Here is a 17,864-nt window from a genome sequence, read left to right as displayed (position 1 = left end):
AATATGCATTTTGTAGATCTCGGTAACTTATGTGCATGATGAAACATTTCATCGAAATCAGTTAACGCAGAGTCAAGCTACAGACGTTGAAAGATGTAAAAAGATTTTTTATAGTTTTCAGTTATAAAAGTATAAAAAATTGTGACAAACCTGTAATTTCCGCGACTAATATCGATATATAAAATTTCATCGAAATTAGTTGATATAAGTTGTGAACGATTCAGTCGCAAATAATATATATGAAAATATGATATAATTATATAGGGTGGTCCACCTAAATAAGGCCACCTGAATATCTCCTCTAATTATGGGGATACAAAAAAAAATTGTTTATGCTATTTCGATGGTTTGGAAAAACCATCGTATTACAACAAAAATTTTTTTTCTAAGGTAATTTTTTTCGAAGTTTTCTAGGTCATCGATGTTTTTTGCGTATAATTGTATAATTTTTTTATTGCATCGTGTAACTGATGTTTAGTTATGTACATTACATGACTTTGAAATGATCTTCGAGATCAAATGTTAAATGGAAATGTGGATTTTCCAATGACCAATAATGCATGTTTCTCAAGTTTAATTGACCATAATTGGTGAAAGATGCCTCATCGGTAAACAATATACTCTCAAAAAACAATTCATCCCGTTCATACTACTGTAAACCCCATCGACAAAAATTCAGGCGATTTTCAAAATTTTGTCCTTGAAGATCCTGATGGAGAGACACATGATACGGATGAAATTTTTCTTTAGGAATTATTCGTACTATCCTTGTTTTGGGAATAGTAGTTATCCGTTCCAATTGTCGTGTACTAACATGCGGATTTTCAGCAACTTTTTCCATAACAAATCTTGTATTTAATTCGTTCGTAACACTATTGGTTCGCATACGCTTCTTCGAATTGACACTGCCACTTTCAAAAAAATGTTTGACATCTTTCCATATGTACTACGCAATGGACAGTTCCGTCCAAAAAATTTCTCTCGGTACAATCGAACAACTTGCCTTAATCACTAATCACTTTTCCCATAAATCAGAATCATATCTGAACGATAATATCGATAAACTAACGAATTGATCGAGAATGATCAGATTTTTGCGGTGTCAGAAGTTATTCGTAGTGTGATAGTAAACATAATTATTTATATTTACAGATTCCCGAACTACGTCTTCGTCTCTAAAATCTCGATAGAGACGAAGGTAAAATAAAATAAAATACATAAAATGTATCGTTTTCATTTAATTTTTGATCTCGAAGGTCATTTTAAAGTCGTGTAATGTACGTAACTAAACATATCATTACATCAGTTACGCGATGCAATAAAAAGATTATACAACTATTTGCAAAAGAACATCGATGACGGTAAAAATTACGTTAAAAATTACCTTAGAAAAAATTTTTTATTGTAATACGATGGTTTTTCCAGACCATTGAAATAGCATACAAAATATTTTTTGTACCCTCACAATTAGAGGAGATATTTAGGTGGCCTTATTTAGATGGACCACCCTGTATATAATATACTATAAATATATTACAATATACATAAAACATAACATATAAAAAAATATAATATAATCGTTCACAACTGATTTCGATTTCTACAGCATATATATATATATATATATATATATATATATATATATATATATATATATATATATATATATATTAGGTATACCGGAAAGTTCTGTCCGTTTATTTTTCATAAATTTAGTAATATTTATTGTAGAATATAATTTCCGTCATTACTTATGACCTCTTGCCAGCGTGATGGCAATTTGTGAGCAACATTTTTCAAAAATATATGTCTCAAATGAACATGTGCATACCTATCGAAATTTACAATGACATTATCAGACAGAACTTTCCGGAAGACCTAATATATACAGGGTATCCCAAAAATTACTCACAATCGGGAAATAAGGAATTCTTGAGATTATTTGAAACAACTTTTACCTTAGTGCAAATATAATCCGTGGCTTTGTTTAGGAGGTCACTGTTTTCCGTTAATAACTCGTAAACAAAGCTGCTGATTGCATTTGCGCTAAGGAAAATGTTACTTCAAATGACCTCAGGAAGCCCTGATTTTGCGATTGCGAGTGACTTCTAGGGCACCCTATAGATATGAACGTATTGCATACATTAAATAAATTCTTGTCTGATAAAGTCTTGTTATGTCAAAAGACAGTGATTGAACACAATGCAATAGACAAATATTACATTAACCATTTACCTATGGCACATGTGCCATAACGTATGTGTGTTACATTAACAAAGTGAATTGTCTGAAGACAGTAGCGTAGATCCGGTAAAATTATGCAGAATTTAATAATATTCTAAGCATCGATTATAGTCGGCGTTCGGACGCGCAGAGTTCAAATTACTGACGTTTTGTACAAAATGCATTAAATATCCATCACTAATTAGAGATATTAGATACTAACGTATAAAGTATGGATGACGTTGTCGTAGAAAGTCTGCGGAGTATTTCTCAAAATGGCAGGTAAAGCACCCTGTATGATCGTATTACTACCGATAATTCTCTGGCTGAGGCAGTGTAGAGCTTTTCGTATCTACAAAAAGAAATAAATTTTGTTGAATAAATTTTGTGCCTGTTAAAAATGAAAAATATTATAACATTTGTTACATCAGCTAAAGTAATGTTAATAAACCAGTTTTCCATTATAGATAACTACGCGAAACGATATGTTAATTCAAATTGTAAATTGAAATATTTTGTAACATCATTCGATTGAAATTATCAGTTCGCCTATCGAATTAAATGCAAGGTATTAATATGCGTCACAACGAATATTACTCTCTGATTATTTGTTAGTTCATTAATATCTTCCTTTCTGTAAATAAAATGATATTACGTTAATATAATAACAATACAAAATGCATTGTAAAAGTATGATTTTATAACTTGAATACGTGTGTTCTTGCTTATCTACAGGGGACCCATAAAGTTTTTTAATAAATATTATGAAATTGTTATATTGTCGTATTTAGCGTTATTAAATAAGTCAGTTTAAAGAAACTAGTAAATAGCTATAAAACATCTTGTATCAGAATTATTTTCTAACTTAATCAGTTTTATATAATTTTTACTGTCACTAGATACACTATCTTAGATAACCTCGGCGTTTTTAAGTAAAAAACGTTTCTTGTAATCTTTCTTGTATCTTCAAATACTGATAAAATTATATCTAAAACATTTTTGTTACACCATTGGGAAGGTAAAAGAAATATATGAATACAACCATTGAGACAGTGAATGAATTCAATTCGTTCAAGTACATTACATACACGTGTAAAATGTAAAATAAATGTATGCATAATAAATTTTAGGACCTTTTAATGACAAAACACATTTCTGTCCAAGTTTCGTGTCTGTATCCACATTATAAATAATACAGTTCCTATCATAAGATAACTGTTATCAACTACCGAAGTCATTTTTCCTCGTCGCTAACTATTAGACGTCGCTAACTAAAATAGAGTTTCTCTCGTTGATATCTGTTATGTGCAACCAAAGTAGATGTCACGAACAATTGAAATAAATTTCCTTCGTGAATAACTATTATAAGTAGCCGAAATATAATTCCCCTCATCAATAATGATTACTAGACTGCGGATCTTTATGCAAAATCAAACTTGTCTAGCTTAATTGTATGAAACCAAAATTGGACGAAGATATCTTTCCTTTCCTAATAATTCTAATAAGTTGAAAATAACGTAACAATATTCTTAAATTCTTTTAATAGTTTTATTATTATTAGTTTTACTTTTATTATTATTCTTTTACAGTTTTATATTCTATCTATTTATGTTTGTCATAAGTGTATAAAATTCGCAGTCAAATTATTACGAATAAGGAAATATTTTGTCAGTTGATTATAATAGTTATTTGCAACTAAATTACAAATTTTTTTAATCCTATTTTTTTAATCATATAAATTCGTATCTCTTCGTGATAAATGACCTCAAATTAAATAATAAACAAGTTTCAGTTATTTTTTCTACAAACACTTAACAAATGTCTCTTGGTTTTGGTCCGTGGAAAATATTTTATTTTCATTGGTATTTACTATATATATAATTCAAATTGCTATTTTACACAATTTTTATTATAATTAAGGAATTGGTCATAATTGATTACGAATTTTATATCCCATCATAGAATTATGCTACTTGTAATGAAAGTCACGGTTCCACGGCTTTTTTTGAAGAAATGAAAAAGGCGATCAGAGAAATACGTGTCAAGTACTTTTCGGAGAACATCTCTCACAAAAATTTCATGAGAATTAGATTCTGCATCATATACTACTTGTATTTGATGGTACAGTAGACTCCCTATTATCTGTTCCCTGCGGGATTAGACTATGGCCGAATAAACGAATGGCCGGTTAATCTGACAGCATGTTTTATAGATTATGTATATTGAAAAAAATGATATATATGTATAATATTCATTCTTTTTAATAATGTGCGTGCGTGCGTGCGTGCGTGCGTGCGCGCGCGCGCGCGCGCGCGCGAGTGTGTGTGTGTGTGTGTGTGTGTGTGTGTGTGTGTGTGTGTGTGTACACTTATGTATTTACATACGGTACATATATGTATAAAATCAAAGCATCTAAATTTAATATAATGCTACATTATTGAATGTCATTCTTCAAAAAATTCCGCTGTTTAATGTGATATTGAATTTTCATGCTGTTCAACATATCTCATTTCCTTCTGCATGACTCACTTTGCCATCCCCATTTGTACTCGAAGTTCTTAAATTATTTGATTCCTCATTTTCCATAAATTCTGGTTGAACGTTAGACTCGATAATTTCGTCACTTATTAAATTTGGGATGATAATAATGGAAAGAAATGCGGAATCCTGTTCTCAGAGATTTAGTACTAATGAAAAAATGATTAATAAATATGAGAAGAATTACGCAAGAAAATGCATGAAATATGAATAGCTGAATAGTCTTCATTCTAAAAAAATGTAGCCCATTAAAGCGGAGCCGGATAATCGGGCGTCTACTGTAAACAAAAAAGTTTTTGTTTATACTTTATCATCGAAAATACAAAGAAATCATAAAAATTTGAATACTCGTCGTCCGATTGATTTCAAATTTGCACACATCACTTTCTCACCTAGTGTCATAATTCAAGAAGAAGTAATGCCAGGAAAATCTCAAACGAATGACATACAGGGTGTTCCACGTAACTGTCGCCACAATTTTTCGAGCATTTTCAACAATCTGACAAAATAATGTTCCAAACAAAAGTTAATCAGTTTTTGATCAGCTACAGATTGCTGTAACAAATTTCAGAAAATATGTTTTATTCCAAAAAAATAAAGGTCATCTTCATTTTTTTAAATTGCATGGTACATTATTTACTTCATATTATAGTAGCTCGTGTTAGGTCAAATTGAACGAACCATGACCTTCGGATGACCTTGACTTAAAAAAAAATGAAACCTTTGAAGTGATGTTTTCGTTGAAAATTGTTTTAGTTTACGTTGTATCAATTCGAAATATGGAACAGCTAAAGCAGCATCGCTTCATTGATGATCACTTTGTCTGACGTCAAGGTCACCGGGAGGTTATAATAAAACAGGTCGTTCGTTTTGACAACAAGCTACAATAATATGAAGTAAAATATATAAAATACAATTTTAAAAAAATGAAGGCGACCTTGATTTTTGCAATAAAACATTTTTTCTGGAATTTTTTTATATAGCATTCTGTAGCTGACTAAAAACTGATTGACTATTGTTAAGAACATTTTTTTGTCAGACTGTCGGAAGTGCTCGAGAAATCGTGGCGACAGTTACGTGAAACACGCCGTATAAGTTTGTGACACCCTGTACGTAAAGATCCCACAGAGTAAAGTTTAAGTCTTTACGTTTCGCATCTATATAGTGCTTCCTAATTCATTGTTTCTGACCATTCCTTACTCAACCTTTTTCTGTTTGTATCAGAATTAATCCTGGAGTATAGTTAAGGACGAGGCGAATGGTATCAAGAAGCGAACTTTAATGACGGGATAAAGTTTAATCAACGGAATTTAATCCAATCGTGCAGAAGCACGAGGCTCGCGGGACGCGGCCGCCCTCGTTATAGAAACAATACGAGCGAAGAAGCAATTATTTTCAAGCTGTTGCGTAGGCATGTATATAACTTGCCATTCTGTTACCCACCTCTTTCTCTAGAACGTTTTCACGATCATGGATGATTATCCAGCCCATACGCCAACCTGGTACTAAAAATCTGCAACATCGTCGGGATTGTTCGTTTACAATTCAATGAAACAGAAACACCATTGTAATGCGGCCGTTTGATGAGCGATACGATGATTGGACCACAGCTCGACGGGAAATCCGTCAGAAAATGGAAAACGATTTAGCAGTTCGTTTAGTAGGATTTGTTAACAGGACGGATTAAAGTGTTCGAAACACTGTATTTAAAAGTGAATTTCTCGTGTACGTGATACAGTCAGACAGAAATGGGAATTAGTTGACAATTTAGTACTAGTCGAGCGTAGGCGGATTAATACGTTCGTATTGAACTCTATCGATTGTTGCTTAATAAAGGCAGGCTTTCATGCATTTATGATACACCAATAACTGCAGTAAGCGATAAAACGAGAAACCAAATCTCATGAAGGTAAAACTATTTATTATGAAACATCGCTCCAATTGTGACCCCATCCTCAAGCAGTATCATAAATACAAATGATACGATGAAAAAAAATAGATAGAGCATATGAAAGTGTATGAAAAAATTCTATCCATATTTTTTAACATTGTTCTTTATACAGGGTGTCCCAAAAGTCACTAGCAATCGTTCTCGATGTTATTTGAAGTAACTTTTTCCTTAGCGCAAATGCAATCCGCGTCTTTATGTACGAGTTCTTAACGAAAAACAGTGACCAATGAGAGGCAAGAACAGCTGGCGCGAGCTGGCCGAGCCAATGAGTGGACAAAGCCCGGTTCTGCTCATTGATCTCGCCTCTCATTGGCCATTGTTTCCCGCCGCAGATTGCAATTACGCTAAAGAAAAAGTTACTTCAAATAACCTCAGGAAGCCTTCATTTCTCGATTACGAGTAACTTTTGGAACAACCTGTAATTCATTCACACACACACACACACACACACACACACACACAGAGAGAGAGAGAGAGAGAGAGAGAGAGAGAAAGAGAGATACTGCTATGTAACAATCAAATGTAAAAGGAAATGTTTATTTGAATACGTGTGTTTTAACAGTTGGTATTCGTATTTAATAGGCAAGGACAGTGTCGTTACTGATTGTACCAGTTTATGAAATACATGCATAGTTTTCTTAAACGCATTTTTTGCAGCGAATGGAAAATAAATTGAATTCTTTTTGTTACGCTATGGGGAGTGTAGATAGTATATAAAATTCAAGTGTTCATGTCACATACGTGTAAGTAAAAGAATCGCAACAAATAATAAAACAGGAAAAGGCCTTAAGGTAAGAACAGTTGCAGGAAGAAAAGAAAAGTTAGCCGAGAGGAGAAAAAAAAATTGCAGCAAGAGAAAATTGCATCCAAAGTGAATAGATTTTTACAATGTTAATGTTATATAGTTTAAAGTACATATGTTTCTTATTAACAAATACAAGAAAAAATGAATTAATCATTTAAACGCTTCCTGCATAAATGAAAAGATGTAACAACAAAAAACATATCTTACACTCAATAGAGGCTTCAAGTTTTGTAATTATGAATATGTGTGGATGTGTTGCTTATGTGAGAAAAATGCACATTCGAAAATAGGGACATTGAACATGGAACACGATGATCCATAACTCCATAACTGATCCGTGCTCGTATTTTACTACTTTATTCGTATTATTTCTTATTCATATTAAATAAATATTTCAATGTTCATTACGTTATCTGGAAACATTAATTTATAGATTAGAACAGTAGTGTAATTATTCAACAATAACACTTTAAAATTGTAATAAAATTGATGATAATCTTGTACTATCTGAAAAAAAGATGTAAGATTACGTATTTTATACGTAATCAATATTTATAATAGTAGATTACGATATTTGTAATGTAGTTATTGAAGTAATGAAATTATATTGAATGAAATCGTATTTTATTTCGATTGCCACTTTATTTAACAGCTACATGTTACTTACACTAATGATTGGGAATGTCAAATAAGACATTGATTCTTTCATTCGTATTTAGAAACAAAACATCGTCGAACATTTTAGTAATTCATTGAATTGGTAAAATTCCGTATTAACCTTTTAACTACGGACGACGTGTGATAAGGAAATGGCAATTTTACATTTTACAACAAACATACTTCTCCTACTATTTAGGTTAAAATCCTTGTAAAACATATTCATAAATTTCGAACATTTAAAAATATTTCTGGAACAACTTGCCGAAAAAGACTGCACTCAGTGTGATCTATAAAACGCATACAAAATTGATCTTAAAAATAGATCGACTCAGCTAAGTGGTTAAATTTCGAGCTACGAGATAGCTTACTGGAATTATAGAATACTATTAATTTTTCATATGCACAACGTATATCTATGTACATCATGAAGAAGGGTGAATCTATATGAGAAAGTAACATATACTTTGTAAGAAAAATAAAAGTGATTCTATTTATTTATATATTCAAATTAAACAGGGTGGACCAGGCAACGTGATTAGCTCATTTATTCTGTTGCTAGTGGTTTAATCGGAAACCTTTTGAGCTGAAATAACATAGTTTAAGGTGAACTTTAACATGATTGTACCAAATTTTTTGTTAACCCTCTTCCCTGGAATTGCCAAGGACACCTTCAATTTTTTATAAGTTGACCTATAATTGTGTACACATCGTTTAGGGGATGCTGAGACGAATTCGGCAAGCATCATAGCATATAGCATATTTTCTGTATGTAAACAAAAAAAATTAAAAATTTATTTCAGACGCTATTTGGTGTAATACTTTTTTATGTAGAATTCGATGTTTTAACCGAATTCAGGAAGAAATATAAACCATTCCATTAAAAAAATTGAAGGTGACCTTCATATTTTGATGAAAAAACAAAACAACGTAAAACTGATTACAGAATTATATGTCCCCCTGCAAACCATATAACTTCTATCTGAAACATTTTTTCGTACAACAATTTTATGTCGTCATATTGCGAGACTCGCCCTGCATATTAATGTGTATTTAAAAATAAATCAAGAATTTCATAAATTAATCGAACCTCATTTATTATACTTTTACAAGGTGATGACTAGACTGGGGATTTTTATACAGGTGAAATATATAGGGTGTCCGAAAATTGCTGTGAGTCCTCGAAGGGGGTGACACGTCGGGTTACTCGAAGTAACTTTTTCGTTAGCAAAAATGTTCTCCGAGGCTTTGCTAACAAGTTATGGACGAAAAATAGAGACTAATCATAGATCAAGTATGGTTGGCGGGTTCTGGCACGATAACAAGCGCGATGCAACATTGATCGCATGGGCGGGACACCAATCGAAGTCGTTCTTTGATCGATCAGTATTTTTTGTAGATAACTCGTTAACAAAGTTGCGGAGGACATTTTCGCCAAGGAATAAGTAACTTCGAATGACCTCAGGAATCACTTCTTTCAAAAGCTTACAATATTTTTGGGACACTATGTGTACGAAGACGTAAGAAATATGTCGAAAACGCACAAACGATATTCTGAAACTATGCAGGATATATACATAAATTATGTACATACTTTTCATCTCTATGTCGTATAAGTTTAAGAATTTTAACTTTAATAATTAATACACAGGGTGAACCACGGAACGTGATCAACCATTCCATAGTTCGATTGAACATGTTTTGAGCTAAAATAACATTATTTAAGGAGAGCTTTAAGATGATTATACCATATTTCTTGTCAATGTAAAGATTATGGACGTTTTTCTAAATAGATACATATTTTTGCATATATTGAACCCTTTCTTTATTCTACATAATAAAGTGTTAGGGTAATATTATCGCAAAATGAATAATTTCAAAGACTTTTTACAAAAATTTTTTCATGATGTTGTATTACAAACTCGATCAAATTTAGAATATCTTCCACAGGATGGTGCATCAGCGCACAATACAAGGATAGTTCCGCAATTCCTTACACTTGCATATGCCAATAAATGCTTCAGTACACGTTCTCCAATAGTGGCTACCTCGTTCGCCTAATCTAAAAACTCTGGATTTTGTTCTATGGGGACATAAAAAATAAGGTACTCGCAAATCCAATTAATTCAGTAGAAGATCTAAAACACCAAATTGCAGTTCATTGCAGAGCAGTAACTAAGCAACATCTTAATTCAGTAATGAAAACGATTAAAAAATGTTGTGTTAAATGTTTAGAATGTGAGGGGAAGGTGTTTGAACATTTACTTCGATGAAGATATGTTTTTAAAAAATTTTTTTAACTATTCATTTTTCAATAATATTACTCTAACACTTTCTTACTCAGAATAACAAAAGGTTCCGATATATACGAAAAAAATGTAAGTATCCATTTAGAAAAACGTCGATGATGTTTACATGATTTTTATGCGTCCACTTGTGGGAAAACTATTTATTTCACATTATGATCACTTAAAGACCATTCATCTTCTTCCTCTAACATTTTTTTCTAACTCGAAACAGAACAAAAATATAGCTTGTTACAGTTCCGTGAATCACCCTGTATAAAGCTGTTCTTGTCCACAAGATAGTCACCTGGCCATAGCAGCCGAATTCTGGAATCAATATGTTCAGCACGATGGAATTTAATTTAGATCTGATATTTGGTATTGCTCTATTTCACAGTCTACATTTATTAAAATATTATTGATTGCATCCATATTACTGAACAAAGACAAATTATATTGACTAGATTTCAAAATGGATGATACGATATATAATATGAAAATTTCATGATTTGTGAAGTATATTCGTGATTTACCTATTGTTGCAAAATGAACTGAATGAAATGTAAAACACATGTAAGATATTTATCTTTTGTGATAAATATGTTACATGTTAAATATCTTACATTGCATATTCTTCGTAATGCTTACGTTTTAATATTTAATATATATATAAAATATTAAATGTATAAAATATATATTAAATATTAAATATATATATTTAATATATATATTAAATATTAAAACGTAAGCATTACGAAGAATATGCAATATTTGTATAAATATCGGCAATGACAGTGATTGTCACTGGCAAGAATTATTTCATTAAGCTAATTTCATAAACCGCGAAAACTAAATGCATTCTGCGCATTAATGTTTGTTACTTGTGGTTAGAGTCACGTTTATTTTTAAGACAATAGTGGTAAAGATTTTTTACACTCTCTAAAAAAGCCTATTTCCCCTTTATACAATGTATACAGCCTATAATCCTCTCCATTTTTCTTTTTCTCCAACTTTCGTTATCATTAACTTCTCTTTGATAAGAATAAAAAAGAAATATAAGGATTCAATTTTGAAACTTTCTTCTAATGTTATAATGTAAAAACCATTATATGCGAAAAATATTCAACAAAAATTATACAAACGTTCCACCGCCGGATTCTTTGCACTTCATACATGGTTTCTTAACGCTTTACATAACAGAATTAAGCTGCTAATGTTTACGTTAGAACAATGGAGTTTGAGGGGATTTTCTAGTCTGAACTTCTAAAAAAATCAATTTTTTTGCATATTCCTAAAGGATATAGTTTCAAAAATTAACGAAATTATGGTTGTTTGAAGAATGTGACGACTTTATATCATAATCGATATACTAAAGGCATTTTGTTTTGAAATTATGTTTTTCAGAATGGTGTCCATGATATCTCAAAACCTACTTGACCAATAGATTAAAAATTTTAAGTACATATTTAATACATGTTTAACTACGGCCCCTACTAGAATCAGCCACTTTTTTAATTACTGACTTCTTTCTTTTGTTTTAGTAGTTGCTATAGCCAAATTCATGCTAATTAAGGAACTTTCGCCTTTTTTTATATCAGGAGAGCAGAATGACCGGAATCGTGGACGCCGTGAGATGGCCTTTTTTAAAAGCGACTATGTTTGAGAGTATGCAGTACCACCAATTTTAACTGTTTTTTTTGTCCCGAAAAAATTTAAAACGTCGTTGAAATACGAATATAAGAAATTTATAAAAGAACATTGTTAGAATAAAAATACATGTCACTTGAGAGTGCAGTAAATTCTCCCAAATTGCCCTTCAGTTTAGAAACAAAAATGGACAATTTGGGAAGTGGAGATACCATTATCAGTTTTTATAGTTGCCGATTATCAGCAACTATAAAAATGAGTCACGAGGCTCGAATAATCGTATCTGCTCTTCCCAAGTTGTCCATTTTTGTTTCCAAGCTGAGGAACAATTTGGGAAAATTTACTACACTCACAAGTGACATGTATTTTTATTCTAACAATGTTCTTTTATAAATTTCTTATATTTTATTTTTGCATTAATAAATATCTGAACGTATTATTTAACAATATAGTATAAATAAATATATCTCGAACAGAAAAAATAATATTTATAGCATTTTTTCTTGCATGGATACAAAATGACCCACACTTAAGCAGACCTTAAACCATGCAATACCTTTAATACCCTAGGGTTAAAAACAATGTTAAACGCGTATTTCTAGCTTTTTGAATTTTGAGCAAATACAGGTAAGCCTTGCAGAGATTCATTAAGTTACATCGTTAGTCACCAATGGATGTCATTTGGTATTTATTTCCTCCGCCATTACAAATAGTACTATTGATTCCATTAATCTTGGATAACTATGTGTACAGACCATACCAATACACTCAGTCGATAAAATAAGACATACAAAAGCTTGACAAATGTATTGTGGTAATTATGTTTAAATTATACTGATGTAACTTAATCAATTGAAACTTACCTTTTTGTCAGGCCGCTGCAGGACAATATAGGAACTTCGCTTGATAACGACGCCAATGGATAAAAACTCCGCCCAGGAAAAACCTAATAGAAGCAAAAAGAACATCGACTAATTGGAATAGTTCAGAAATAATATTTCATTTAGCTATCACTCTTAGCTAATGCTAGCCACCTACGTGTCTTTTTGAATCATTGTAATGCAAAAAATTCTATAATTTTGACATAATATAGACATAGCCATGTATAACCTTGACATAATGAAGAAAATATTAAAAACTAGACTTGGAGATAAGGAGCAAAATAAGCAAAATAGGTTAAGGAAGACAAGTGAGGTTAGGCTGAAATTAGTTAGTAATTAATCAAAAGTATTGAATTATTTATTTCCAGCAAGTATATTTTTCTTCTACAGTAATTTTTTTAAAGTTTCCATAGTCATCGAGAGTTTCGAATTCGAAAGTTTCGTACTCGAAAATTTACGTTGAATCGTGACCTTGAAAGTTTTGAGTTAACTGTTTATTTGATATCTTTGAGAAGAAAATTCCCAAGAAACACCATTTTTTAAACTCTTAATTAAGCATGACCCCTTAAATCAACTCCTGGTCTAGTAAAAACAACGTAAATTCTACAATTGCATTTGAATCACCTAGATTTTGTTACGTCAGACGATCTCTATCAATATTTAAATACGAAGTTTCCAGATACCAGGACTAAGAGATCAGGACCTTGATGAACTCTATAGCCATGGACGCAAGCTTATGGACCTCTGTACTTCTTCAGTATAGGTTTAGTAGTTTGGAAGCCCGAGCTTAGACATTCTCAGATCCCGGAAACCAAGTCTGACTTCCTTCGAACCAGCCATAGTACTACCTAATTCGGAATCTCTGACTTTAGTCCTCCAATTAATTCTATTCGAGAAAGAAAGGTTGTGGAAGGGGGTAGACAGAGACAAGGTGGTAGAAGGTATAGTGAGGGGAAGAAGGAAAAACAATACCCACAAAGCAAAGTTGGACAAAATGTAATCGGAAATCTAACTAATGTCTAAGTGAAAATATCTTTCCTCTTTTAATCATTTGAATAAGTTGTACATAATATAAAAATATTTTCAAATTCGTTTGTTTTTACAACTTTACCCTTTTGACGTAGTTACCCTTGCCAAAAATGCATAAAATCCGCAGTCTCTACTAGTAATTAAAGAATATTAATCGTAGTTGAAATACACGGTAATTGATGACTAGTAATTACGCATTAATGATTCATTAATTAGTCATTTGTGATCCGTGAAAACTTGATTAAATTAGTCATCAGTCATTAATTAATGTGATAAGGGGTAATCGATAGTTATTAATATATACTGCAAAAATTGATTAAAAATAAATATTAACTTTCGGAAGACGAATGGTTTTTGACGGTCGCGGGAGACGAATGCAGGGTCATTTTGATTCATAATAAAATTCACGTTAGAAACTGGTGTCTTATGTAGATGAATGTATATGAAGTATATGAGTGTGTATGGATGCATATGAGTGTATATGAATGTATATGAGGGTATATGAAGGTATATGAAAGTATATGAAGGTATGAGAAGGTATAACCATTCTCTAAAATTAATAATACGTAGGGATATGTAAAGTACCCCTACATGTAAACAGAAAATGATTTTAGTTACCTTAATGGAGTTAACAGAAATTGGTATTTTATGTAAATACAATACAACAAATAAATTTACAATTATACATCATAAGCATAATAGTATACTGGTATAAGTGAATGCATTAAGTAAACAAATTAGAATTCGCCTTCATAAGTATCCTAATTGCAAAGTTCTTGTCCGATAACTTATTCTATTCGGTATATTATTCGGTAAATCGTGCCCGAAATTTCAATACTAATATAATTATTAATGACGAATGACCAACGATCGTGACTCGATAAACGTAACTAAGAATTAACATGTAATAATGACTAATGAAAGTATTGTTGCCAAACGCGTCTAATGAAAGCAATTACTTTTGATAAAACATTTGTAACTAATGACTAATTTAATCTGATTAATCGTCAATCATAATTTTAGTCATCGTAAAATTTTGTCGAGAAATGCCTAACTCTACCACAAAGTAATGGAATTACAATTAATTACGAATGCAACCGCACTTTTACGTTGGATAAACTAGTTTATACGAGACTGCATATGCGTTAGTTTTCATGAAAAATGAAATTATTTGTTGGCTATTATAACAGATGATTATTGAGCACGTACCATGTATTCGTAAATTTCATCGGCTATAATTGGGACATAGTAACGGGCGGCCACGTCGAGAATGTCGAGTATATGATCCCTGCTGAACACAGATCCGCACGGATTGGAAGGATTGTTTATAATGATGGCTGCTGTCGATTCGTCAATTTGCGATTCCAAGTCATCTAGGTCAATTTCCCAGTTAAGCTCAGGCTGAAAATTAATAATCAACTTATCAACAAACTCATAATTATTTTATCGTTGCATTTGCAGTCGACAGATATAACGTTTTACATTTCATATGCAAGGTGAATTATTATCTGCAACCAGGACAATAAAATATCTCAGCTAACCTATATTTCGAGCGAAAGAGGCTAATACAATATTACAATAAGACGAACTTTTCTCTTCGATGTCAATGTTCCAACGTTTCAAAGTGATCAACGTTTTTTTTTTAAAATGACATGTTTTCAGATTTGGTTATTAAAATAAAGCAAAAGTTGAAGGTATTTTTATAAAATTAAAATCAACGTATGAAGATGATATTGTATAGTTTATAGGTCTAGATATTTCCTTCCGCATATTAGTAAGTGTAGAAATATTATTAAAACTATTGAAAATATGTGATCGTTGCTGCTTAAATATTTATGGAAACTGATTCGTACATAATGTAAAATATGTTTACAAAATAGATAATTGTCTACACGTCATTAATATACTCAATAATATACACTTAATTAAAATACAACAATTTGAAATTCAAGCTTTAAAAACGCGGCATGGAACTTTAGAAAATTTCTAATAAAGACTAATTTATTGCGACACATTTCTTTGACGATACAGCGTTGTTAATCAAGTAATTTAGGTGTAGCTTCCTTTATCTCTAATCACTGTTAGTAGACGAGACGACGTATTTAAGGTAAGTTTTGGTAAAACTTCTGGGTCATTAATTCTGTAGTATAGAATTCCAAAGATCTTCATTACTGTGTTAGTTAAAAATAAAGGATACGTAATCTTAATTGTTAAACTGAAAAAGCTGTACAAGTATTCTAAACTTTCATGCCGCGTATACAAATTGCTTTCTTTATCTTGTGTACTTTCTATATGATTTTAGAGTAGATTGAATTGATTAATGATCTATTTATAATGAAAAAGTGTCTAACACTATATATTTAAAGCTCATCATCAATAATATATTTGTCACAGATTGAAACGATATTATGAAATCTCCATATAAACATTAATGCTTTCCTCATTAAATCTGCGACAAACTTTTTCGTATTAACGTTTGTTGTTCTCGATTTCGATATGTTTGGATGTTGCAAATCACATAAATATTCAATGTTTTTATTATTTAGTATATTTAATGTTTTAATTCTATTTGTTAGACGATATAATACAATTTATATAAATAATGTATTTATTTTATGAATTTTACTAGAGATTTCTTCAATAACTTTTTCAATTATATTACACTATAATTTCAAAAATATTAAGAATTATATCCTTTCTTATTTCAGAATTAACTTCTATATTAATTATTATAAATAATTTATGTATAAACAATTATATCCAAGAAACAAACTTTTTATTAATATTTAGATTATGATTAAAATTAGAAATATTCCCTTCATATTATTGAATATATTTAACAATAAAAGATATAACTTATTTTATAATAGTCTGTTTACCTATTAATATCAAAATTCCTTTAGTTATATGCATTTACGTCATTTGTAGTTATAAATCAATTTATATATCCAACATTGTTATCAAAAATATTTATTCCTATTATATTAGCACTTAACGCTTCATCTTCTTTATTTATTATTAAATTACTCTTCCATATATATCAGATTAATAATTTTATCCTCATTTAATTAATTCATGCTCTTCAATATTGTATTTCTTATTTTATAGTATTTCTGCATATATAATTTTAATATTTTTACGTGAAAGTAATATGTTGGATAATTTGTTAAATTATCAACCCATTAAATGTGAGATCAGTGTTGATGTTTAAAGAAATAAAATTACATAATTGTACTTCGATGACACGAAAATTTGTATAAATTGAAATTTTTTTTATCTACTCCCCCTCCCCCCTAGCTGTAAAAATTAAAAACCTCTACAACTCGATACAAAAATTCTTCAACTCTAGCCATTTATCGTGTGTTAAATTATCTATCTTACCTGCATAACTTGAATTCAGAGGAACTCTAGTATTTACAAATCGAAATTCACCTCTACCACATCAGTGAATCAGTTCAAGAGAATCAACAGATCTGTGATCATCACTTTTATTTCTCTGAGTTTTAGCTTTTTTTACAACAGATTCCAAATGAATTCTCTTCGACCGAATATTTTATTCGAATAACAATTGCTCATTATTTGTCATAAATTACTCTCTATTCTTATAAATTTATTCCAATAGTTCTTTACTTTTTATAATTCCTAGAATAGAGATTCTAAAATTATTCGAATAATAATGCGAATAATTGATGACGGTTTTTATTTTTACGTAATTTTATAAGAAGATAGTTATGCGAATATATTCAGAATCAGTTCAATTTCTGCTACTAATACCGTGGTCACAATAGTTCCGATATCAATCTAATCGACCGATGCGTAATGTCCGACATCGAGCAACATGCACAATG

At 30.8% G+C, this 17,864-nt stretch overlaps 1 protein-coding gene across 1 annotated transcript in view; it reads right to left on the bottom strand.

Moving 5' to 3' along the window:
• The window catches only part of Tat (Tyrosine aminotransferase), a 94,945-nt gene that overhangs the window by 9,207 nt on the left and 67,874 nt on the right, over nucleotides 1–17,864 (bottom strand). The window contains exons 5-8 of the mRNA XM_076522335.1: nucleotides 15,226–15,417; nucleotides 12,970–13,052; nucleotides 6,205–6,274; nucleotides 2,447–2,575 (exon numbers count right to left, since the gene is read on the bottom strand). Coding sequence (XP_076378450.1) covers nucleotides 2,447–2,575; nucleotides 6,205–6,274; nucleotides 12,970–13,052; nucleotides 15,226–15,417 — 474 coding nt within the window. The remainder of the gene's footprint in view (nucleotides 1–2,446; nucleotides 2,576–6,204; nucleotides 6,275–12,969; nucleotides 13,053–15,225; nucleotides 15,418–17,864) is intronic.

The sequence above is a fragment of the Megalopta genalis genome, chromosome 5 (genome assembly GCF_051020955.1).
Source record: "Megalopta genalis isolate 19385.01 chromosome 5, iyMegGena1_principal, whole genome shotgun sequence".
Taxonomy (NCBI): Eukaryota; Metazoa; Arthropoda; class Insecta; order Hymenoptera; family Halictidae; genus Megalopta; species Megalopta genalis.
The sequence above is the reverse complement of the archived record's forward strand: the minus strand, read 5'-3'. Positions and strand labels throughout refer to the sequence as shown.